Here is a 26,872-nt window from a genome sequence, read left to right as displayed (position 1 = left end):
CCCGCTGTGAACACCCACACTGACGCTGGTGTAATAAGGGGTTTTATCTCCATTTTACACAAATTCTGACAGTCAGTATAAACTCATAAGAGGGGCCGCATGCCATTATGGAGGTGGGGCTTCTCGGAGAGCGTTATCTGCGGCTCAGAGGCTCCATTTCCAGCAGCTGTTAACATCCAGGCTGCATGCACAGCGCTGCTCCTCCACAGACCCTGCTAAATCACCTTGAACTGGTACCAGGGGGATTTATAGAAAGAGGGGAGCATATAGGTTGAAATAGGCAGCAGCTGCCTTATCTAGGGCTTTGTTTTATGCCCAGCGGAGCACTGCTTTGACTGACTGGCATAGTGTGCTGGTCTCATCCCTCTCTGTATCTCTCCTTTAAGGACTGTCTGGGACACTTTCATTGTTTTGTGTTATTTCACTGCACTGTGTTTCTCAAATACTGTGTGTGATTCTACTGTGTCAGAATGTCTGGCAAGAAGGCTGTGTGTCCCTCCTGCAACACGGTTTTCCCCTTCACCGGGGGGATCTCTCCTTTGTACTCAGTGTTCTCTTCCCTCACAGGGTAGTAGTGTACAGGAGCTAGAGTGGTTGGAATCATTTAAAGGAATGATTACTAATATTAATACAGAGTTGGCTACTGCCAGGCAAGAAAGGCAGACCCTTAAGAAATCTGTGGATGTTTTTTTGATCAAGGCTGCTGACCACAGGAAGGCTCCTCAGCTGGCATCTCATAAACGCACACTCCCACATGTACTCCAATCTGACTCTGATAATGACATGCCAGATCTGGATGAAGGGGAGGTGGACATGGGGGTGTCAATACTTTGTCTCGGGGTGTAGAGGCCCTAATTTATTCTATTAGGGAAGTCCTCAACATACCGGATAAGGAGACCGATCCTGAGGAAGAGTTGTTGTTGTTTTTTTTAATGAAAAAAACACCTTCCCTTTCTCCAAGGAATTAAACTCACTCTTTAAAGATGCATGGGTGAATGCTGTCAAAAAAATAAGAATTTACTTACCGATAATTCTATTTCTCGTAGTCCGTAGTGGATGCTGGGAACTCCGTAAGGACCATGGGGAATAGCGGCTCCGCAGGAGACTGGGCACAAAAGTAAAGCTTTAGGACTACCTGGTGTGCACTGGCTCCTCCCCCCATGACCCTCCTCCAAGCCTCAGTTAGGACACTGTGCCCGGACGAGCGTACACAATAAGGAAGGATTTAGAATCCCGGGTAAGACTCATACCAGCCACACCAATCACACCGTACAACCTGTGATCTGAACCCAGTTAACAGCATGATAACAGAGGAGCCTCTGAAAAGATGGCTCACAACAATAATAACCCGATTTTTGTAACAATAACTATGTACAAGTATTGCAGACAATCTGCACTTGGGATGGGCGCCCAGCATCCACTACTCACTACGAGAAATAGAATTATCGGTAAGTAAATTCTTATTTTCTCTGACGTCCTAGTGGATGCTGGGAACTCCGTAAGGACCATGGGGATTATACCAAAGCTCCCAAACGGGCGGGAGAGTGCGGATGACTCTGCAGCACCGAATGAGAGAACTCCAGGTCCTCCTCAGCCAGGGTATCAAATTTGTAGAATTTTGCAAACGTGTTTGCCCCTGACCAAGTAGCTGCTCGGCAAAGTTGTAAAGCTGAGACCCCTCGGGCAGCCGCCCAAGATGAGCCCACCTTCCTTGTGGAATGGGCTTTTACAGATTTTGGCTGTGGAAGGCCTGCCACAGAATGTGCAAGCTGAATTGTACTACAAATCCAACGAGCAATAGTCTGCTTAGAAGCAGGAGCACCCAGCTTGTTGGGTGCATACAGGATAAACAGCGAGTCAGATTTTCTGACTCCAGCCGTCCTGGAAACATATATTTTCAGGGCCCTGACTACGTCCAGCAACTTGGAGTCCTCCAAGTCCCTAGTAGCCGCAGGTACCACAATAGGCTGGTTCAAGTGAAGCGCTGAAACCACCTTAGGGAGAAATTGAGGACGAGTCCTCAATTCTGCCCTGTCCGTATGGAAAATTAGGTAAGGGCTTTTATAGGATAAAGCCGCCAATTCTGAGACACGCCTGGCTGAAGCCAGGGCCAACAGCATTACCACTTTCCATGTGAGATATTTTAAGTCCACAGTGGTGAGTGGTTCAAACCAATGTGATTTTAGGAACCCCAAAACTACATTGAGATCCCAAGGTGCCACTGGAGGCACAAAAGGAGGCTGTATATGCAGTACCCCCTTGACAAACGTCTGAACTTCAGGAACTGAAGCCAGTTCTTTCTGGAAGAAAATCGACAGGGCCGAAATTTGAACCTTAATGGACCCTAATTTTAGGCCCATAGACAGTCCTGTATGCAGGAAACGACCCAGTTGAAATTCCTCTGTAGGGGCCTTCCTGGCCTCGCACCACGCAACATATTTACGCCAAATACGGTGATAATGCTGTACGGTTACATCCTTCCTGGCTTTGATCAGGGTAGGGATGACTTCATCCGGAATGCCTTTTTCCTTCAGGATCCGGCGTTCAACCGCCATGCCGTCAAACGCAGCCGCGGTAAGTCTTGGAACAGACAGGGTCCCAGCTGGAGCAGGTCCCTTCTTAGAGGTAGAGGCCACGGGTCCTCTGTGAGCATCTCTTGAAGTTCCGGGTACCAAGTCCTTCTTGGCCAATCCGGAGCCACGAGTATAGTCCTTACTCCTCTCCTTCTTATGATTCTCAGTACCTTGGGTATGAGAGGCAGAGGAGGGAACACATACACTGACTGGTACACCCACGGTGTTACCAGAGCGTCCACAGCTATTGCCTGAGGGTCCCTTGACCTGGCGCAATACCTGTCTAGTTTTTTGTTGAGGCGGGACGCCATCATGTCCACCTTTGGTTTTTCCCAACGGTTCACAATCATGTGGAAGACTTCTGGGTGAAGTCCCCACTCTCCCGGGTGGAGGTCGTGTCTGCTGAGGAAGTCTGCTTCCCAGTTGTCCACTCCCGGAATGAACACTGCTGACAGTGCTATCACATGATTTTCCGCCCAGCGAAGAATCCTTGCAACTTCTGCCATTGCCCTCCTGCTTCTTGTGCCGCCCTGTCTGTTTACGTGGGCGACTGCCGTGATGTCTGACTGGATCAGCACCGGCTGACCTTGAAGCAGAGGTCTTGCTAGGCTTAGAGCATTGTAGATGGCCCTTAGCTCCAGGATATTTATGTGAAGTGATGTCTCCAGGCTTGACCACAAGCCCTGGAAATTTATTCCCTGTGTGACTGCTCCCCAGCCTCTCAGGCTGGCATCCGTGGTCACCAGGACCCAGTCCTGAATGCCGAATCTGCGGCCCTCTAGAAGATGAGCACTCTGCAACCACCACAGGAGAGACACCCTTGTCCTTGATGACAAGATTATCCGCTGATGCATCTGAAGATGCGACCCGGACCATTTGTCTAGCAGATCCCACTGGAAGGTTCTTGCGTGGAATCTGCCGAATGGGATTGCTTCGTAAGAAGCCACCATCTTTCCCAGGACCCTTGTGCATTGATGCACTGAGACTTGGCCTGGTTTTAGGAGATTTCTGACTAGTTCGGATAACTCCCTGGCTTTCTCCTCCGGGAGAAACACCTTTTTCTGGACTGTGTCCAGGATCATCCCTAGGAATAGAAGTCGTGTCGTCGGGATCAGCTGCGATTTTGGAATATTGAGAATCCAACCGTGCTGGCGCAGCACTATCTGAGATAGTGCTACTCCGACTTCCAACTGTTCCCTGGATCTTGCCCTTATCAGGAGATCGTCCAAGTAAGGGATAACTAAAACTCCCTTCCTTCGAAGGAGTATCATCATTTCGGCCATAACCTTGGTAAAGACCTGGCGTGCCGTGGACAATCCAAACGGCAGCGTCTGAAACTGATAGTGACAGTTCTGTACCACAAACCTGAGGTACCCTTGGTGAGAAGGGTAAATTGGGACATGTAGGTAAGCATCTTTGATGTCCAGAGACACCATATAGTCCCCTTCTTCCAGGTTTGCAATCACTGCTCTGAGTGACTCCATCTTGAATTTGAACCTTTGTATGTAAGTGTTCAAGGATTTTAGGTTTAAAATTGGTCTCACCGAGCCGTCCGGCTTCGGTACCACAAATAGTGTGGAATAGTACCCCTTTCCCTGTTGTAGGAGGGGGTACCTTGATTATCACCTGCTGGGAATATAGCTTGTGAATGGCTTCCAATACTGCCTCCCTGTCTGAGGGAGACGTCGGTAAAGCAGACTTTAGAAAACGGCGAGGGGGAGACGTCTCGAATTCCAATTTGTACCCCTGAGATACCACCTGAAGGATCCAGGGGTCCACTTGCGAGTGGGCCCACTGTGCACTGAACTTCTTGAGACGGGCCCCCACCGTGCCTGAGTCCGCTTGTAAAGCCCCAGCGTCATGCTGAGGACTTTGCGGAGGCGGGAGAGGGCTTTTGTTCCTGGGAACTGGCTGTTTGTTGCAGCCTTTTTCCTCTCCCTCTGCCACGGGGCAGAAATGAGGCGCCTTTTGCCCGCTTGCCCTTATGGGGCCGAAAGGACTGCGCCTGATAATACGGCGTCTTCTTAGGTTGAGAAGCTACCTGGGGTAAAAATGTGGATTTTCCAGCAGTTGCCGTGGCTACCAGGTCTGATAGACCTTCCCCAAATAACTCCTCCCCCTTATAAGGCAATACTTCCATGTGCCTTCTAGAATCCGCATCACCTGACCACTGCCGCGTCCATAAACCTCTTCTAGCAGAAATGGACAGCGCGCTAACTCTTGATGCCAGTCGGCAAATATCCCTCTGTGCATCACGCATATATAGAAATGCATCCTTCAAATGCTCTATAGTCAGTAATATATTGTCCCTATCTAGGGTATCAATATTTTCAGTCAGGGAATCCGACCACGCCAGGCCCGCACTGCACATCCAGGCTGAGGCGATTGCTGGTCGCAGTATAACACCCGTGTGAGTGTATATACATTTTAGGATATTCTCCAGCTTTCTATCGGCAGGTTCCTTTAGGGCGGCCGTATCAGGAGAGGGTAGTGCTACCTGTTTAGACAAGCGTGTGAGCGCTTTATCCACCCTAGGGGGTGTTTCCCAACGTGCCCTATCCTCTGGCGGGAAAGGGTACGATGCCAATAACCTTTTAGGAATTATCAGTTTTTTATCGGGGGAAACCCACGCCTCATCAGACACTTCATTTAATTCCTCGGATACAGGAAAAACTACAGGCAGTTTTTTCTCACCAAACATAATACAGGTTGAGTATCCCTTATCCAAAATGCTTGGGACCAGAGGTATTTTGGATATGGGATTTTTCCGTATTTTGGAATAAATGCATACCATAATGAGATATCATGGTGATGGGACCTAAGTCTAAGCACAGAATGCATTTGTTACATATACACCTTATACACACAGCCTGAAGGTCATTTTAGCCAATATTTTTTATAACTTTGTGCATTAAACAAAGTGTGTGTACATTCACACAATTCATTTATGTTTCATATACACCTTATACACACAGCCTGAAGGTCATTTAATACAATATTATTAATAACTTTGTGTATTAAACAAAGTTTGTGTACATTGAGCCCTCAAAAAACAAAGGTTTCACTATCTCACTCTCACTCAAAAAAGTCTTTATTTCGGAATATTCCGTATTTCGGAATATTTGGATATGGGATACTCAACCTGTACCCTTTTTAGTGGTACTTGTATTATCAGAGATATGCAATACATTTTTCATTGCTTCAATCATGTAACGTGTGGCCCTAGTGGAAGTCACGTTTGTCTCCTCATCATCGACACTGGAGTCAGTATCCGTGTCTGTGTCTGCCATTTGAGGTAACGGGCGTTTTAAAGCCCTTGATGGCGTTTGAGACCCCTGGACAGGCACAAGCTGAGTAGCCGGCTGTCTCATGTCGTCAACTGTCTGTCGTAAAGAGCTGACACTGTCACGCAATTCCTTCCATAAGCTCATCCACTCAGGTGTCGACTCCCTAGGGGGTGACAACTCTATAATAGGCAATTGCTCCGCCTCCATCTCATTTTCCTCCTCAAACATGTCGACACAATCGTACCGACACACCGCACACACACAGGGAATGCTCTGATAGAGGACAGGACCCCACTAGCCCTTTGGGGAGACAGAGGGAGAGTATGCCAGCACACCCCAGAGCGCTATATATAGACAGGAATACCACTATAAAATGTGCTTTTCCCTTTATAGCTGCTGTTAGTATTAAAACTGCGCCAAATTAGTGCCCCCCTCTCTTTTTTACCCTTTTCTGTAGTGCAGGACTGCAGGGGAGAGTCAGGGAGACGTCCTTCCAGCGGAGCTGTGATGGAAAATGGCGCCCGTGTGCTGAGGAGATAGGCTCCGCCCCCTTCTCGGCGGCCTTTTCTCCCGCTTTCTGGTGAGTTCTGGCAGGGGTTAAAATACATCCATATAGCCATGGGGGTTATATGTGGTGTATTTATGCCAGCCAAGGTGTTAACATTGCTGCTCAGGGCGCCCCCCCCTAGCGCCCTGCACCCTCAGTGACCGAAGTATGAAGTGTGCCTGAGTAACAATGGCGCACAGCTGCAGTGCTGTGCGCTACCTTGTTAAAGACTGATGTCTTCTGCCGCCGATTTTTCCGGACCTCTTCTTGCTTTTGGCTCTGTAAGGGAGCCGGCGGCGCGGCTCTGGGACCGAGCTCCGAGGCTGGGCCTGTGTTCGGTTCCTCTGGAGCTAATGGTGTCCAGTAGCCTAAGAAGCCCAAGCTGGCTGCAAGCAGGCAGGTTCGCTTCTTCTCCCCTTAGTCCCTCGATGCAGTGAGCCTGTTGCCAGCAGGTCTCACTGAAAATAAAAAACCTAAAACTAAACTTTCACTAAGAAGCTCAGGAGAGCCCCTAGTGTGCACCCTTCTCGGCCGGGCACAAAAATCTAGCTGAGGCTTGGAGGAGGGTCATGGGGGGAGGAGCCAGTGCACACCAGGTAGTCCTAAAGCTTTACTTTTGTGCCCAGTCTCCTGCGGAGCCGCTATTCCCCATGGTCCTTACGGAGTTCCCAGCATCCACTAGGACGTCAGAGAAATGTCAAACACCTAAACTGTTGCTAAATTCTTTCCCTTTCCCGCCGGAAGATAGGAAGGTTTGGGATAATCCCCCATGTGTGGATACATCCGTGTCCATGCTGTCACGTAAAATTATACTAGCTGTACCTGGTGCTATCTCTCTCAAAGTCCCAGCTGACCGTAAAATTGAGACAACACTCAAATCAATTTATACCGCAGTGTGTGTGGCTGAGGCCCACCATTGCTTTCTGTTTGATTACAATGGCCATGGTGAAATGCTCTGATAATATAATAGAGGGGTTTGACACTCAACCTCAGGATGAGATCCTAACTCTACTGCATCATATCCAGGAGTGAGGTGATCAAAGATATAGGTCTCATCAATGCCCGTGCCACCGTGATGGCAGTTTCAGCTTGCAGAGCTCTGTGACCGCTACAGTGGTCAGCGGATGCTGATTCCAAGAAGGGCGTGGAAAATCTTCCTTTTACAGGGGATGCCTTATTTGGTGAAGAACTAAACAAGTGGATTTCTCAAGCAGCGGCGGGTAAGTCTACCTATCTGTCGTCTGCTTCGCCTCCGGCTGGATGTCCATTTCCTGGGCCCTATTTGCAGTCTTTTTGTGTGGCCAGATTTAGGGGCAGAGCCAGGGGTGCCTCAAATGCAGCTAGATGAAACCGGTAAACCCCATAAACCAGCTGCTGCTGGATCTCTGGACCAGGCCTCTGGATCCTCATCCACTAAACTCTCCGCGTGACGGTTGGCCCCAGCTGCAAGGGGTCTATCAGGTGGGTGCTCTGCTTCAACACTTAGCCCATGTGTGGGTGGAATCCCGCCTGGACCCTTGGGTGAGGGACCTCATATCCCAGGGTTACCAGTTGGATTTTCAAGCACTCCCTCCTCAAAGATTCTTCAGGTCAGGCTTACCAGCTTCACCCGTAGCAAGAGTTACCTTGCAGGACGCCATTCAAAAACTACTACAAACAAAAGTTATTGTTCCGGCACCACCTCTGTTGCACAACAGGGGATTTTATTCAAGTCTGTTTGTGGTTCCGAAACCGGGACGGTTCGGTACGGCCAATCTTGAACCTCAAATCTCTGAACCCGTATCTTTGGGCTTTCAGGTTCATGATGGAATCTTTACTGGTGGTGGTCTCAGGTCTGGAAGAAGGGGAGTTCCTGGTATACCTGATATCAAAGATACCTATCTACACATTCCGATATGGCCCTCTCATCAGGCTTATCTCAGATTCACTATACGGGACCACCACTTCCAGTTTCAGGCCTTACCCTTTTGGTCTTTCCACAGCTCCAAGGGTATTCACAAATGTCATGGCGGAGATGATGCTGCAACTCCGCATGATGGGAGTCGGCATAGTCCCCTACTTCAGGGGTGTCAAACACAAGGCCCGCGGGCCAAATCCGGCCCGCCAGACCTCGTCTGATGGCCCGCGGACTCACATTTCAAACATGGGTGGGTCCGTGGGACGCGCTTCGCTGCAGCCAATCCCTAGCCTGCCAGATTGATTGATGGCTCTGTGGCCCGGCTGCAAACTTTAAAAATAGGAGGTGGAGCCTTGCCAGTGCGGACTTGATGGCGCAGCTCTCCTCGATTTGGTGAGTTGTGCTTCGGACAGTGGATAACCTGCGGCTGGAGGAGGGTGTTGGGGTCTGAGAGCTGCCAGTGTTCCGCAGCCGGGGATCGGGGCTGGGTACTCCGTGATCCCGCGGCCAGCTCCGGGTGGTGATGCTGCTTTAGCTCTGAGCTGTTACAATCAGCGGTGACAGGGGGGCTGACTGTTCCCGCGGTGGGGGCTGGTTCAGGTCCCCGAGCTTCCGGCATTACAATGAGTCTCACTGACTCATTTAATGCCGCCACCAACGCTGCGCCTGTCTGCCCACCACCAGTGCCCCGGAGCCCTGTGCATTAAGACAGTCACTGCACAGTCAGTGACTCGGGTCCCGACTCCCGGCCGGAGGGGGAGAAGGAGATGCTCTGCTTTCAGCTCCTCCACCATAGACTCAAATGCTGCATGTGCCCGACTTGTTTAACTATTCCAAGTCCCTCTCTCTATTGCTGTTCACACGGACACCTGGCTGTTACACCCCGGTCCTGATTGTCACCAGCGCCAAAAGTTCATGGGAGGGATGCATAGAGTCACTGGCAGCCATCTCCATGCACAGTGACAGCCCCTGATTGTAAGCACTACTGATGCCAGGCAGGAAAATGCAATACTATTGTTGTACAAGTGGAAAGTGCTGCTCCTCCTCTCTCTCGCTCCTCTGCCCCCCCTCTCTCTTCATGTATCCCCCTCTATGCATCTCCTTCCTCTGTCTCCCCCCACTCTCCGTCTCTCCTCCTTTCTCGCTCTCTGTCTGTCTCCCCCCTTTCTCTCTCCGTCTCTCCCCCCTCTCTATCCCTATCTCCTCACTATCCATTTCCCCCCTCTGTCTCCCCCTCTCTCTGCTCCTCTCTCCGTCTCTCCCCCCTCTGCGTCTCCCCCCTCGCGCTCTCTCTCTGCGTCTCCCCCTTTCAGAGCTAGTTATTACTTACATTATTACAAAAAACAGTAATAATTGAATGCAGTGACATTAATTTATGATAATAAAGAGTGGACACATAGACCTACAGATACAACCGGCCCTTTGATGGGGACCAAACTGCTGATGCGGCCCCCGATGAATTTGAGTTTGACACCCCTGCCCTACTTAGACTATCTCCTGATAAGGCGGTGTCCATGGAGAGAGTGCCGAACAGCATCGACTTGTCTACTCGCCTTCTTACGGAACATGGGTGCATCCTAAATCTCCAGAAGTCTCACTTGGGACAGTCACAGAGAATTCAGTTCCTGGGAATGATACTGGACACTGTGTCTCAGAAGTTATTCCTCCCATGGACAAGGCATTGACTATCCAGGCTATGGTCCTCTTGGTGCTCAGACCCCGCAATCCAGTACGGCAGATTCCATGCCTGTCTGTTCCAGCTGGATCTGCTGGACAAGTGTTCTTGGTCTCACTTGCATATGCATCAGAGTATAGCCGAAAGCACAGATCTCCCTGTTACGGTGGCTACAAATCACTCACCTTGTGGAAGGGCGGAGTTTCAGTGCCCAGTCTTGGACTCTGCTGACCACGGATGCCAGCCTCCGGGGGGCAGTGACCCAAGGGGCTCAGTTCCAGGGAATGTGGTTGAGTCAGAAATCCTCGCTCCCGATAAATGTTCTGGAACTCAGAGCAATTTACAATGCTCTTCTACAGGCCTCATATCTTCTCTGAAATCAGACCATACAAGTACAGTTGGACAACGCCACGGCGGCGGCGTACATAAGCCGACAGAGGATCAAAAAGCAGGGCTGCAATGCGAGGGGTGTCAAGAATACTCCTCTGGGCGGAAACCAACACAAGGGCCATCTCCGCCATATTCATTCCAGGAGTGGACAACTGGGAAGCGGACTACCTCAGCAGGTACGACCTCCATCCGGGGGAATTGGACCTTCACCCTCAGGTGTTTCAACAGCTGGTTCACCGGTGGGGCTGTCCGCAGATAGACCTGATGGCTTTTTCGTCCCAACAAGAAGCTGCGTCACTACTGTTCCAGGACGAGGGATCCGCAGGCGGCTGCGGTGGATGCTCTGATGTCCCCACAAACTTTCCAGTTCGTATACCTGTTGCCTCCAATCCCTCTCATTCCCAGAGTTCTAAAAAGACTCAAAAGTGAAAACGTTCAGGCAATTCTAATTGCCCTCGGATTGCCCTCGACGGGCCTGGTATGTGGACCCTCCTAACCATGTCTCTGGAGGAGCCCTGGCCTCTCCTGCTACTCAAGGATCTTCAACAAAGCCCATTTGTCTATCCAGACTTACTGCGGCTTCGTTTGACGTCTTGGAGTTTGAAAGGGAGATTCTAGCCAGGAAAAGGCTTCCCTCCAGGGTTATCATGACTATGGTCCAAGCCCGGAAGGTGGTGACGTCTAAGCATTACCACTGCATCTGGAAGAAATATGTTTTGTGGTGTGAGGGTAGAAAATTATTCTACTATGGTTTTTCAACTTAGCTGTTTTCTGCTCTTCCTGCAGACAGGCGTGGATATGTGCCTACGTTTGGGCTCCATCAAAGTTCAGATTTTGGCCCACTCCATATTCTTCCAGAGGCAACTTGCTGTTCTTTACAGGACTCGCCCACAGTTTTTGCTGAAAGTGGTATCTGATTTTCACATTAATCAACAGATAGTGGTTTCGGTAATGTCTGACACACCGATTGCTCCAAAGTCCTTGGACGTGATTCAGGCTTTGAGGATTTACGTCAAGGGGACTGCTCGTCCCAGAAAGACTGACTCGCTCTTTGTCCTCTACGATGCTACGAAGATTGGATGTCCTGCCTCTAAACAGTCTATCGCTCGTTAGATCCGTCTATCCAATTGGCTTATTCTTCGGCAGCAGTGCCGCTGCCAGGTTCTATTCAGGCCCACTCTACAAGGTCGGTGGGTTCTTCCTGGGCGGCTTTCCGGGGGTGTCTCGGCCTTGCAGTTGTGCCGAGCGGTTACTTGGTCTGGTTCGAACACGTTTGTGAAGTTCTAGAAATTCGATACCTTGGCTGGTGATGACCTTAAGTTTGGTCAGGTGGTTTTGCAGGGGTCTCAGCACACTCCCACCCATTCTGGGAGCTTTGGGACTTCCCCATGGTACTAATCAAGTATCCCGTAGTACGTTGGAGAAAATAGGAATTTGGTACCTACCGGTAATTCACTTTCTTATAGCCCGTAGGGCAGAGATTTTCAACCTTTTACAACTCGCGGCACACTGAACAAGATTTAAATATTACCAAGGCACATTCAAATATAATGGTGATGCATGGTGCGGTTGCGTGTCCTAGAATGTAATGTCGCAGCTTCTCCATAAGTAACGCCTGAGCCTCATCTGAGACAGCCAGAAGAGCCCAACACTGCCCGGGCCCAAAATTAGAACTGGCTCTGCAACCACTAAACCCACCAGTATTGATCGTTCCAGGGCCTCAGTAGCGGCAAAACACTGATGGGCATGGCTGTGCTTCTATGGCGGCACACCTGGAGACTGCTCAGGGCACACTTGTGTGCCACGGCACAGTGGTTGAAAAACACTGCCGTAGGGGATACTGGGCGCCCGCCTTAGTGCTTCGTGTTTCCTGCTTACCTGGTTGTAAGTTCTTGGTTGGGTCTGCTGTTTCTATCCCTATTACGGTTTGTGTTAACGTTGCGATCCTTGGTTTGGTTAGCATGGCTATCCTTTGTTCTGGTTAGTGCGGCTATCCTGTCTTACTGTTGTGTGTTGGTTCGTTACCTCACCGCTGTTATCTGTTTTCCTTCACTCAAATTATGTCCGTCTCCTTGGGCACAGTTTTCTTAGACTGGTGGAGGGGCATAGAGGGGAAAGCCAGCACACACTTAATATTTCTTGTGTGTGTGTATATGGATTTAGATATAGACATAGATCGATATAAATAGAATACATATATATTATATATAATATATATATATATATATATATATATGATGTATAGTACCAGTCAAAAGTTTGGAAACACCTTCTCATTCAATGGTTTTTAATTATTCTCTACATTGTAGATTAATACTGTTTTAATGCTGCCCTGGGCAGCATTCAAACACCTCTTTAAAGGCTGGCAGAGTGATATTGAAGTGCCTTAGCACTAAATTCATACCCCCGCCAGCATTATTTGTTAGAAAAAGAGCGGGCTGAAGCACGCCATGTAGGGTGCGGGGCTTAGCCCTCACAGCTCTCATCAGCGCCATTTTCTCTCCAGGAGCTGCAGAGACGCTGGTCCTTCCTCACCACTGCTATTATCAAGTTAACAGGGTGCAAAACGGGGGGGTCACAGCAAATTTGGTGCAAAATTAAGTGATTGTAAAGCGCTGCAGGGTATGAGGCATTATATATAAGGTTTCAGAACCGGGACAGGCGCTGGGTTGTGAGCTGGCAAACTCCCTCTGTGTTTCTCTGACATGCTTTACTGTGGGTCTGTCCCCCTTTTGGCCCAGTGTGTCTGTGGGTGTCGGAACAGGTGTGTCGGCATGTCTGAGGCGGAGTGCTCTTCCCAGGAGGAGACTGTGTTGGGGGCAGAAACGGCTGTAGGAGTGATTCTGTCGGCACTGCCAACTCCTGACTGGGTAAATGTGTTGAATGCTTTGAATGCTAATGTGGCTCTTATTAATAAGAGACTAGATAAATCTGAATCTCAGAACCAGGTATGGAAAAAATCGGTGGAGGATGTGTTATCACAGGTACAGACCCCTTTGGGGTCACAAAAACATTAGTTTGCACAGATAGCAGACACGGATACCGACACGGACACTGACTAGTGTGTCGATTATAGTGATACCAGATTAGACCCAAAATTGGCAAAGAGCATTCAGTACATGATTGTGGCAATAAAAGACGTGTTGCATATCTGTGAGGACCCTGCTGTTCCTGATACAAGGGTCTGTATGTATAAGGGAAAGAAACCTGAGGTAACGTTTACTCCCTCTCATGAACTGAATGCCCTTTTTGAAAAAATGTGGGAAAATCCCGACAGGAAGTTTGATTCCCAAAAGGATCCAAATGGCATATCCGTTCCCCTCTGGGGATAGAGAAAAGTGGGAGTCTCCTCCCATGGTAGACAAGGCGCTGTCAGGGTTGTCTAAAAAGGTGGCATTACCGTCCCCTGACACGGCAGCCCTAAAGGATCCTGCGGATCGTAGGCAGGAAAATACATTGAAATCCATTTATGTCACCACGAGTACGCTACTCAGACCAGCCATTGCATCTGCGTGGGTGAGTAGTGCTATCGAAAAATGGGCAGATAACTTGTCATCTGAAATGGATACCCTGGATAGGGATAGCATTCTTTTGACACTAGGTTATATCAGGGACGCGGCAGTCTACCTAAAGGAAGCTGCGAGAGATATTGGCCTCTTGGGATCAAGGGCCAATGCGATGGCAGTCTCAGCTAGGAGAGCATTGTGGATTCATCAATGGAATGCTGATGCTGACTCTAAGAAAGCTATGGAGTCTCTACCGTATAAAGGTGGTGTGTCGTTTGGTGAAGGTCTCGCTGAGTTGGTATCTACAGGCTAACGCGGGTAAGTCGTCATTTTTGCCGTATGTTCCTCCACAACAAAAGAAAGCTCACCACTTGCAGATGCAGTCCTTTCGGCCAAATAAATACAAAAAAGGCAGAGGTTTTTCCTTCCTTGCGAATAGAGGAAGAGGAAAAGGTAAGAGATCTCTGGCCGTGGCAAGTTCTCAGGAGCAGAAGTCCTCCCCGGCTTCTGCCAAGTCCACCGCATGATGCTGGGGCTCCTCTGCGGGAGTACGCACCGGTGGGGGCACGTCTCAAGCTTTTCAGTCATTTCTGGGCTTGTTCGGCCCTAGACCCGTGGATTCTAGAAATAGTGTCCATGGGGTACAAACTGGAGTTTCAAGATGTACCCCCTCAACGTTTTTTCAAATCGGCCTTACCAACTTGTCTGCCGAGCAGGGAGATTGTATGCAATGCAATTCAAAAGTTATGTCGGAATCAAGTCATTGTCAGGGTTCCCCCCGCACAACAGGGAGAAGGCTTTTATTCAAGCCTGTTTGTGGTCCCGAAGCCGGATGGCTCCGTCAGACCAATTCTGAACCTAAAATCCCTCAATCTTTACCTAAGAAAATTCAAGATGGAATCTCTCAGAGCAGTGATCTCTAGTCTCGAGGAAGGGGATTTCATGGGGTCGGTCGACGTAAAGGATGCCTACTTACACATCCCCATATATCCTCCGCATCAGGCTTACCTGCGATTTGCTACTCAGGATTGTCATTACCAATTTCAGACGCTGCCGTTTGGTCTGTCCACGGCTCCGAGGATTTTCACAATGGCGGAAATGATGGTTCTCCTTCGCAATCAAGGAGTCACAATTTTCCCGTACTTGGACGATCTCCCGATAAAGGCGAGATCCAAAGACAAGCTGGAGCAGGACATTGCGTTCTCCCTGACAGTTCTGCAACAACATGGTTGGCTCCTAAACTTGCCGAAGTCACAGTTAAATTTGACGAAGCGGCTGTTGTTTTTGGTAATGATTCTGGACACGGAATTACAGTATATACTGTAATTCTCTTCTGGAAGAGTTTTTCTTCCAGAAGAGAAGGCTCTGGAAATTCAGAGTTTGGTCAAACAAATTCTGAAACCAGCGAGAGTATCAATTCGTCAATGCACTCGGCTGCTGGGGAAGATGGTGGCGGCCTACGAGGCCATTCAATTTGGCAGATTCCATGCCAGGTTGTTTCAGTGGGACCTGTTGAACAAGTGGTCCGGATCCCATCTGCATATACACCGGAAAATAAACCTATCCTCCAAGACCAGAATCTCACTCCTGTGGTGGCTGCACAGCTCTCACCTTCTAGAGGGACACAGGCTCGCGATCCAGGACTGGATCCTAGTAACCACGGATGCGAGTCTCTGAGGCTGGGGGGCAGTCACACAGGGAGAAACCTTCCAGGGAAAATGGTCAAGCCAGGAAGTTTGTCTACACATAAACGTTCTGGAGTTAAGGGCCATTTACAACGGCCTTCTTCAAACGGAACGTCTTCTACGCAACCAGCCCGTCCTAATACAATCGGACAATATAACAGCAGTAGCGCACATAAACCGCCAAGGCGGAACAAAGAGCAGGGCGGCAATGGCCTGGTAGGTATAAGCAATTGCTGCTTATCCTTGACAAAGGGGTGTGCCAACCCCCGAAACGTTGGAGTTTAGGTGATATTTTCAATACACCATAATTTTTGCATCAAGCCTCCGAGTGCTGCAGTCTTTTTTGCCCGTTTACATTACACGTGTTCTGGAGGCACCGGAGCAACTGAGTCCAGCAGGATGAGTGCCGGTCCGCATACTGTTCATATATATATATATATATATATATATATATATATATATATATATACATACATACATACATACATACATACATACATACATACATACATATATATATATATATATATATATATATATATATATATATATATATATATATATATATATATATATATATATAATCATTTTTTTATTTTTTTTTACACAGAGATCAGCTTGTGTCCATAGGTGATCACACTGCCGGGCTCCTGCACAGTTTTCTCTGCCTTTGGGTGAATAGCAGGATAGTGCAGATCTGAAGACAGCGTTATTATCACAGTGCTCACAGCGGTGTTTTAAAAAAAAAAAAAAAAATCAGATTGCATTTTCCACTTTAAGGGGTCTAATTACTAAGCTTTGGAAGGAGATAAAGTGGATGGAGATAAAGTATCAGCCAATCAGCTCATAACCAGCATTTTTCAAACCCAGCCTGTGACATGGCAGTTAGGAGCTGATTGGCTGGTACTTTATCTCTGTACACTTTACCTCCATCCAAGGCTTCGTAAATAGACCCCTAAGTATGGGAAATGCGCTCTGCTTACTGAAAAAAAAGTTAAAGGGTTTTGAGCATTTTTTCACAAATATTGCTCCAAAAGCCCTTTTAATACATTCAGGTGATACTAAAATACCCCTTTTCACATTATTTTAGTAAAAATAATGTTCACAAATTGGCCCCGTAGTCTTTTATGTGTTAGCTGTTCAACATTTATTTTTTTTATATTGGTGGAGCAGTCAGTTTCCAGCTAAGACCTTGGCACACCTGGTACTGGTGTTTTGGCTGCTGGCCCATCGGATGTGCTTTCTGTTTGAGATTTCCCTTTTTCCAATCTGCTATTTGAATGAAGCTGTTGTCCAGGCATAGTTTGAGCTGTGAGAATTTGTATCCACAGAGGGGCCATCTCATTGTAACACACACTGCAAGAGCTAGTCTTCTCAGGCTAATTACAGTTAATAAACCAATGAACCACCATGTCAGTAAAAAACATTTGTAATGTCATTTATTTCATTTTCACACATAGCTACAATTGCCATACCTTTACATTTTTATCTAAAATTTTCAGGATTATATTTTTATGTAAACTCCTGAGCTGAGCGGGCTTGTGTCTCTCCACAATTGCCCACATTCTGGTGGTTTCAGCTCCCTCCAAGGGAGAAGAAAACAAGACCTGCACATTCTGCAGCTGCAGTAGAGATTTGGAACTCCAGATTTTGTGGATTGCCCAGTCCAGCAGGAACTCCTCACTGAGAGCAGGAAGAGTTTAAAGGTCCCATTAACCTACAGTTCTGTGCGCTGATGCCTGTTTGAGGCCAGTGAGTAGGGAACAGTTTGTAGTGCCAGGGACGATGGTCATTGACTGTGTGAGGAGAGCATGGCATGTGTGGCTGCAAGCCACTGCAGCGGACTAACTATTGAGCACAATGAGTGCTAGGACTTTTAGGGGTATATGCAATTGCGGTCAAATTCCCGAAAATGTCGAAAAACTGGACATTTTCGCCCCCCCAAAAAAATCGACAATGCAATTCAGTACTTTTCGTCAAAAAAACGGACTTTCCAAATTCGACTTTTTGAAATTCGACATTTGTCAAATTCGACATTTCTGCAATGGTACAAATGCGGCATTTCGACAAAAGTATATTCAATTGAAGATTGTAAATTCGACAACAGTGCTTTTAGACAGTAAATTCGTCATTTTCAATCCGCCTCACTTTGCTGGCGGAATCTAATAAAACAATTTAAAAACATGTTTTTTTGTGTGTTTTTTTTTATTGGTAATAGCATATCTATTTATATTAGAAGGGATTAGGTACTTGCTTTGTCTATTTAGGAGGCACAAGTATTTTTTATATATTTTTTAAAAAATTACTATTTTTTTATGGATTGGGTTAAAAATAAAAAAATAAATGCTTGGGGTCCCCCCTCCTAAGCATAACAAGCCTCGGGCTCTGAGCCGGTCCTGGTTGTAAAAATACGGGGGGGGGGGGGAATGACAGGGGATCCCCCGTATTTTTAGAACCAGCACCGGGCTCTGCGTCCGGTCCTGGTGCCAAAAATACGGGGGACAAAAAGCGTAGGGGTCCCCCGTATTTTTGGAACCAGCACCGGGCTCCACTAGCTGGGGAGATAATGCCACAGCCGGGGGACACTTTGACATCGGTCCCTGCGGCCGTGCCATTAAAACCCCAACTAGTCACCCCTGGCCGGGGTACCCTGGAGGAGTGGGCCAGGGGTGAAGCCCGAAGTCCTGTCACAGAGGGTCCCTTCAGGCAATCAGGGAGCGCCAAGTCCTGGCACTCTCCTGATTCCCTTTGCGCGTCTGAGCTGGCAGACAGCGCATCGCACAGCACCTCCATTAGTTTCAATGGTGGGAACTTTGCGGTCAGCGGTGGGGTTACCCGCGGTCAGCCGCTGACCGCGGGTGACTTCACCGCTGACCGCAAAGTTCCCACCATTGAAGATAATGGAGGTGCTTTGCGATGCGCTGTCTGCCAGCTCAGACGCGCAAAGGGAATCAGGAGAGTGCAACGAAGTGGCGCTTCCTGATTGGCTGAAGGGACCCTCTGTGACAGTAGTCACAGGGGGTCTCTGCATTCGGGGAAAGGGGTCCCATGTGTAAACATGGGACCCCTTTTCAGTCCGTCTGGTTCGGGTATGCGTTTTTTTGTTTTGCCAAGTACGTGGATTACAAAAAAAGAACCGGACACTGGATCAGGTGAATATAATTTTATTTTCAGGTACCCCGGACGTCGACATTGGAGACGTGGCCAGAGTCGGCGTGTCAACATAGGTAAGTATGTATGTGTCGGCATGTATGTAATAAAGTTTTACTTTCAAGGTGTCTGTGTCCTGTTTTTATTTGGGTATTTTTTTTGCAGTAGAACTACAGGTACCAGCGGGCCCCTCCCCCCCCCCCCCGCATGCTGGTACTTGTGGTTCTCCAAGTACCAGCTTGCGGGGGAGGCTTGCTGGGACTCGTAGTTCTTCTGCAAAAAAACAATATTCTTTAATTTTCAACAAGGCTATCAGCCCCCCATCCGCAGCCCATGGATGGGGGGACAGCCTCGGGCTTCACCCCTGGCCCTTGGGTGGCTGGTGGGGGGGACCCCTTGATTGAAGGTAGTCCCCACTCCTCCAGGGTACCCCGGCCAGTGGTGACTAGTTGAATATTTAATGCCACGGCCGCAGGGAGCGGTATCAGTGTTCCCCCGGCTGTGGCATTATCTGTCCAGCTAGTGGAGCCCGGTGCTGGTCCAAAATATACGGGGGACCCCTACGCTTTTTGTCCCTCGTATTTTTTACACCAGGACCAGGCGCAGACGGGGGATCCCCTGTCATTTTTCCCCCCGTATTTTGGCAACCAGGACCGGCTCAAAGTGCCCAAGGCTGGTTATGCTTAGGAGGGGAGACCCCACGCAAAAAAATTTCGGGTTTTTTACAGTTTTTTTAACAATCGAATCAAAATCCGTCAATTCAGCCGTTTTTCGACAGTGGGACTGTCTAATCCGTTTTTTATTGAATATGTCGAATTCCGGCACCCACCTGCCGGAATTCGACGGTCGAATTGTGTCGAATTTAAAAACGGGCGAATAAGTGCCGCAATTCGCCCGGAATTGCATATACCCCTTAATGTTAATTTGCTTATTTTCAGTTATGTACCTGTGTGACTAAGCCTAAGCCTGTGTATGCTATGTACAGTGTCTGATGCCAGTAAAGACACTTTCACCGGAAAACCTGCCTACCAAGCCCTTATTTCAAGTACCAGTTTTATACTCCAAATCCCAAGTTTATCAATGTTCCTTACATTTACTCTTCAGTTATTATGTACTAGTATATTGGACCTGGAGAATGTCAAAGGGGTCTCTCCCTCCCGACACTTAACCTAGGCCGCATTTTGTGGTCCCTACTACCGCCTCACATACTCATTACCCCAGTGGGAGCTATTAGTACGGTGTGCGTGCGTTCCTGCTGTGCATGCTGATCTCAAGATATACCATCTTCTATTATATAGGGGTGTATTCAATAATTGTCGGAAGCTGCTGTCTTGTCGGAAAGACTGCAGCTTCCGACAGGTTTATGTCGGAAGGGGTTCCGACCTTTTCAATAGGGGGCTGTTTTCCCTGTTGGAATGCATGCGGATTGGTGGTGACAAGTTTTAGCCGTTACCGACCATGTCAATTCGACTTTAAATAAAGTGGGATTGCCATTGTCTGGACTGGGCCAAACCTGTTGGGCACATGTCTGATCCTTCCGACATGTCTTACAGGTATTGAATACACCCCTAAAACTGAGTTTAAAAAAAAAAAATGGGTGAAAGTTAAGATTCCTTACTAAAAATGTTGCTGCGGGTAATCCTACTCTGATTTAAAGATGACCCAACTCCAGAGAATCATTCACTATTCATTTTCATACATCCAGATAGAAGTTTTTCTATTTGGAATGTATTTGAGGAGTTCTTTTGCGTTGCATACACTAATACCTAAACTACCTCTCATTCACTTTTTCTCTGAAAAAATAAAACTGGCATAAGACTCACAAACACCTGATTGTTTTTCCTTTGGCAGCACCAAGCTTAAGAATGGTAAAGTATCGCTTTTCACAATTTAGTTTGCAGAGAGCTATTATTTTTTTTAAATAAAATGTAAATGTCTATGGGATGTAGCTTTTCCATAAAGACTAATTCAGTTTAATGTGAAGCGTAAAGTAGATTTGGTTTTACTAGTTGAAGGAAATATGGGGTAGGGGGCTTTGGGGTATGAATGCGAGTGAAGGGAAATGCTGTACCCTGTACATGTTACCTGCATATGTTACCTGCATCACACTGACAGGGACAAGCTTCTTATGAACACTGCCACTTTCATTCCTGGAATCTTCATATGAGCTTTCAGATTCCCCAGCTGGTCGAACTTGTCACAGTGAGGGCATTTGTGTTCATTGCTGCTGATGTGGGCCTCCAGATGCTTCATCTTGGAGGTGGGGTCAGAGATCAGATGGTTGCAGTACTCACACTGGTCCTCCTTCCCACTATGACAAAGTCTGAGCAATCACACTCTTCCTTTTATACTGGGGGTTGAAAATGTTCATAGTGTAGTGCATAGGTTCTCAAATGTAGTCCTCAAGGCATCCCAACAGTCCAGATTTTAACTATAGCCATGCTTGGCCACAGTTGACTTAGTTAGTACCTCAGTCAATTTAATTTAACCATCTATGCTGAGCCATTGATTTACTTAAAACCTGGACTGCAGGGGTGCCTCAAGGACCATGTTTGAGATCTTATGACCTTCACTATGAATGTTTTCAATATAAGGAACTGGACTGTTGACAGAATGCATAGAACCACATAAAAAAAAAAAACCATTCTAGTACACACAAACAAGAAGTATTAAAATATATATATATATATATATATGACACGTACACGTGTGTGTATCTGTAGAGAGAGAGAAGCATTTTAATATTCAATTTAAGTGCAGTAGTGTATTACTGAGCCTCCAGAGTGAGAAACTAAATATAACCTCAGATCTGCTTACTTCTTTTACCCTTTGGGACTTGTAAATTAAATAAAGGTTTATGAGCAGTGGAAGATGCAATATTGTCCTAGGAGGAAATGAAGTATGGTGTGTTTTCTTTGAATCATTTGTAGAAAATGGATACAGTAACATTGCCGGCAGTCAGGATACAGACACCAGAATCCCGACCACTGACAATGCCAACAGCCAGAATCCCGGATAACAGGAGATATTCCCACTTGTGGCTGACACGGGAATAGAGCCTGTGGCGAGCCACCGAGCATGCAAGAGACTTCGTTGTGCTCGCACCCCAGCCGGCATTCTAGCGGCCAGGATCCTGGTGTCTGTATGCTGTGCTCCGGAATACTGTTAAATTTTTGTGCTCTTAATGTTATGAACTGTTCTGATTATTAGGAAATGGAGGACAAAAGGTGTTTTTGTGTTAAATAATGTGCTGTTTAAAATACTTTTGCAGTACTGCTTTATTGATGAGTTTTTTTTATTCTTGTCAGAGACCGTATATTTATTTGGAGGCTGGGACGGGACACAGGACTTGGCAGACTTCTGGGCTTACAGTGTGCAAGAGAACCAATGGATTTGTATATCTAGAGATACAGAGAAAGAGGCAAGTGATCATATTTTTAGTGGGGTTGGGAGTGCAAAGGCTTTTTACTGTGATCATTCAATCCACCTATTTCAGTGTTGAAATGAATTGTACAGATATGTCCATATACAGCTTTAGTGCAGTCACACCAAACTTCCCCTCTTGGAATGACAGGTCACATGAGATTCTTCTAGCGTCTGGATTCTTTTTTTGTTTTTTTTTTTGTGCCAAAAATGCGTCTTACTCGCAACACAATATGACTTTGATGCACATGGAGACTGTGCTGATTAATCTAGTATGACACTTGTATAGCTGTGTGCGAATGAATCTCTGAATCTGTGCACGAAGTGCTACAATGTAGCTGCTGCAGTTTTCTTTTACGTCCTAGATGATTCTGGGGTCCACATTAGTACCATGGGGTATAGACATGTACACCAGGAGCCATTGGCACTCTTAAGAGTTTGAGAGTGTGGGTTGGCTCCTCCCTCTATGCCCCTCCTACCAGACTCAATTTAGAAAATGTGCCGGAGGAGCCGGTCACAGCTAGGGGAGCTCTCCAGAGTTTCCCTAGAAAAGTTTTTGATTTAGAGTTTACTATTTTACAGGAAGGCTTCTGGCAACGGCCTCCCTGCTTCGTGGGACTAAGGGGGGGGGAGTAGTATCCGCCCTGCGGGGTCTGAGCCACTTACTCCGCTGACAGGACACTGAGCTCCTGAGGGGTAGGATCGCTCGCCCCAGCAGCATGCCGCCACCCCCTTACAGAGCTGAAGAATCTGTGGCGAGTGAGACACCGACCCCCCAAGCAAGCAGGGGGTCGGTGTGAAGATGGCGGCAGCAGGGTAGGAGCGCAGTATTAACTGCGCTCTGGGAGGCTCAGCGGTACATGGTGCGGCGCTGTGAGGGGCGTCCTGAGCCAGCGCTACACCCTACACTTGTCCCAAAGCCTGTCGGGGTCCTCGGATTTCAGCCAGCACTCAATCCTCAGGCCAGTATAATCAGTGGAAGAGCGGGAAGACTGTGCCATTTAGGGGGCGGAGCTTCTCAGAGCAGACCCAGCAGCGGTCGGCGCCATTTTCCTGCCTCCACAGCAACTCCAGCTATCTGTAAACGGTACCAGGGGGATGGGCGGGGGGCTGCAATACGATTGTGTATCCTATTAAGGTGCACAGTCAGCGCTGACAAGGGGTCTCCCTTTGGTTAGAAGCGCTGTGTGTGGGTTTGCTTCAATCTCTGTGTCTCTCTTGCCATTCTTGGGGGAAACTCTGTCTGCCCTCCCCTGTGTGTGTGTGTGTGTGTGTGTGTGTGTGTGTAGTGTTTGGTGGTCTCCTTTAGCTATGCCCTGGGACACTGTGTCATATGCTGCGGAAGATATGTCCTCCCAGGATGATCCCATTCCATGTAATCAGGATAGCACTGGTTTAGCACAGATTCCAGCAAGGGAACCTGAGTGGTTTTCATCTATCAAATCTTGGATTTCTCAGATTTCAGACAAAGTTACAAGTAATGAATCTGCAACCCAGGTATTACAGAACTCTATGGCAGTATGGTTTGATTCTGGTACCTCAGGACGCTCCGCTATATACCCCCACAAATGTGCGCTTGTTCATGTCATGCAAGATGACACTGATTCTGACAACACAGACTGTAATGGGGATGTGTTCCGGGGGTCTGCATTTCTTGCAAAGGGGGTGCAATTGATGATGGAGGCTATCAGGGATGTGTTGAATATTAATGATACCACACCTGAGCAGGTTGAGGAGGCTTTTTTCACTGAAAATAAGAGCCTCGCTAACCTTCCCTGCGTCAAAGGAATTAAATGCTATATTTGAGAAAGCATAGGAAATCCCTGAGAAAAAAATCCAGATCCCTAAAAGGGTCCAGGTGGCGTTCCCTTTCCCTGAGGAGGATTGAAAAAAAATGTGAAAACCCGCCAATTGTTGACGCATCTGTGTCAAGACTCTCAAAAAAGGGTGGTTTTACCTGTTCCGGGATCTACCGCCTTAAAGGAGCCGGCTGATCGTAAAATTGATAATACACTTAAATCAATGTACACCGCTTCGGGGGCCATAATTACGTCCCACTATTGCTAGTGCATGGATTGCAAAAGCTATAGTAAAGTGGTCAGGCACCTTACTTGAGGATTTGGATACGATGGATAAGGGTGGTGATGAATTGTTTTTGCGTAACATTCATGATTCAGCAGGTTTTATGGTAGAATCCATGAAAGACCTGGGTTCCATGGCTGCGGGAATCTCTTCCATGTCTGTTTCAGCTCGTCGGGGACTGTGGCTACGCCAGTGTTCGGCCGATGCGGAATCCAGGAGAGGTGTGGAGACCCTACCCTACACAGGTCAGGCTCTCTTTGGGGAAGCTTTGGATGCGTGGATATCCACAGCTACAGCAGGTAAGTCTCTGTTTCTTCCCTCAGCTGCACCTGCTCCGAAGAAATCCTTCTCTTCATCAGCATCACAGTCCTTTCGGCCTAACAAGCCTAGATAGGCTAAACCGTCCAATACCTTCTTTAGGAGGGGGGGTCGAGTTAAATCCAAGAAACCTGCTGCTGCAGGTTCCCAGGAACAAAAGCCTGTTTCAGGTACGCCAAAGTCCTCCGCATGACGGTGGACTGCACGGCCTGGAGGTGGGGCCAGTGGGAGCGAGACTCGGACAGTTCAGTCACGTCTGGGTATCGTCCGGCCTGGATCCCTGATTGATAGATATTGTGTCCCAGGGATACAGGCTGGAATTTCAGAATCTCCCTCACCGATTTTTCAAATCAGGCTTGCCAGTTCTACTGGCAGACAGAACTGTCCTACAAGAGGCTGTCCAGAAGTTGGTGGAGGCACAGGTCATTGTGCCAGTTCCTCCTCATTTGCAAACTACAGGTTGCTATTCGAACCTTTTCGTGGTACTGAAACCGGATGGTTCGGTCAGGCCCATTCTGAACCTAAAATCACTGAACACCTTTCTAAAGAAATTCAAAATGGAGTCTCTCCGGGCAGTGATATCAAGTTTGGAAGAGGGGGAATTCCTGGTATCCCTGGATATCAAGGATGCGTACCTCCACATTCCGATTTGGCTGCCGCATCAGGCTTATCTCCGTTTCGCATTACTGGACTGTCATTTCCAGTTCCAGGCCCTGCCATTCGGCCTCTCCACAGCACCGAGGGTGTTCACCAAGGTGATGGCAGAGATGATGATTCTCCTCCGCAAACAAGGGGTGAACATCATTCCATATCTGGACAATCTGCTGATAAAGGTATCGTCCATGGAGAAGCTGTTGCAGTCCATTGTTCTCACAACCCACCTACTCAGACTCCCACGGTTGGATTCTGAACCTTCCAAAATCACATTTGGAACCAACCTAGAGGTTGTCTTTTCTGGGGATGATCCTCGACACAGAAGTGCAGAGGGTGTTTCTTCCGCAGGAAAAGGCGTTGGTGATACAAACAATGGTCCGGGATGTCCTGAAGCCAGCCCGGCTGTCTGTTCATCAATGCATTCGCCTTTTGGGAAAGATGGTGGCCTCTTACGAGGCTCTCCAGTACGGGAGGTTCCATGCTCGGGCCTTCCAACTGGACCTACTGGACAAGTGGTCAGGATCTCATCTCCACATGCACCAGAGAATTTGTTGCCAAGGGCCAGGATTTCACTCCTCTGGTGGCTTCAATTACTTCACCTTCTGGAGGGCCGCAGGTTCGGGATTCAGGACTGGGTTCTACTAACCACGGATGCGAGCCTTCGTGGCTGGGGTGCAGTCACTCAAGGGGAAACCTTCCAAGGAAGGTGGTCAAGTCTGGAAGCCGGCCTGCCGATAAACATTCTGGAACTAAGAGCTGTCTACAACGGTCTTCTCTAAGCGGCCCATCTTCTAAGGAATCAGGCCATTCAAGTGCAGTCGGACAATGTGACAGCAGTGGCTTACGTAAACCGACAGGGCGGAACGAAGAGTAGAGCTGCAATGGCAGAGGTAACAAGAATCATCCTCTGGCAGAAAAGCACGCGTTGGCGCTGTCAGCAATCTTCATTCCGGGAGTAGACAACTGGGAAGCAGACTTCCTCAGCAGACACGTCTCCATCCAGGGGAGTGGGGTCTCCATCCGGAGATGTTCAAGTAAATAACAGACCTTTGGGGGCTACCCCAAATAGATATGATGGCCTCTCGTCTCAACAAGAAGCTTCAACGCTGTTGGTTGAGGGACCCACAAGCAGTGGCAGTGGACGCCCTGGTGTCTGTGGGTGTTCCAGTCAGTGTACGTGTTTCCACCACTTCCACTCATTCCAAGAGTTCTAAAGCTCGTACGGAGAACAAGAGTTCAAGCGATCCTCATTGCTCCAGACTGGCCAAGGCGGGCTTGGTACGTGGACCTTCTGAATTTCTTGAAAGAAGAGCAGAGACTTCTTCGATTATAAAGACTTACAGCGGCTACGTTGGAAGTTGAGCGCCTGATACTTGCCCGGAAGGGCATTCCGAAGGTGGTTATTCCTACCCTGATGCATGCTAAGAAAGGGGTAACGTCTTGGCATTACCATCGTATTTGGAAGAAATATGTCTCTTGGTGTGAGTCCAAGAAGTTTCCTACGGTTGAATTTCAGCTGGGACGTTTCCTCCTCTTCCTGCAAGCAGGTGTAGATATGGGCCTGAGGTTGGGATCTGTGAAGGTCCAGATTTCGTCCCTGTCCATTTTCTTCCAGAAACAATTGGCTGCCCTCCCTGAGGTTCAGACCTTTTTGAAGGGAGTTCTGCACATTCAACCTCCCTTTG

At 48.0% G+C, this 26,872-nt stretch overlaps 1 protein-coding gene across 2 annotated transcripts in view; it reads left to right on the top strand.

Moving 5' to 3' along the window:
- MKLN1 (muskelin 1) overlaps positions 1–26,872 on the top strand; it is a 322,757-nt gene that overhangs the window by 198,410 nt on the left and 97,475 nt on the right. For both annotated transcript variants that reach the window (XM_063926768.1, XM_063926769.1), the window contains one exon: positions 22,019–22,131. In XM_063926768.1, the coding sequence (XP_063782838.1) occupies positions 22,019–22,131 (113 nt within the window). The remainder of the gene's footprint in view (positions 1–22,018; positions 22,132–26,872) is intronic.

The sequence above is a fragment of the Pseudophryne corroboree genome, chromosome 6, assembly GCF_028390025.1.
Source record: "Pseudophryne corroboree isolate aPseCor3 chromosome 6, aPseCor3.hap2, whole genome shotgun sequence".
NCBI lineage: Eukaryota > Metazoa > Chordata > Amphibia > Anura > Myobatrachidae > Pseudophryne > Pseudophryne corroboree.
The sequence above is the reverse complement of the archived record's forward strand: the minus strand, read 5'-3'. Positions and strand labels throughout refer to the sequence as shown.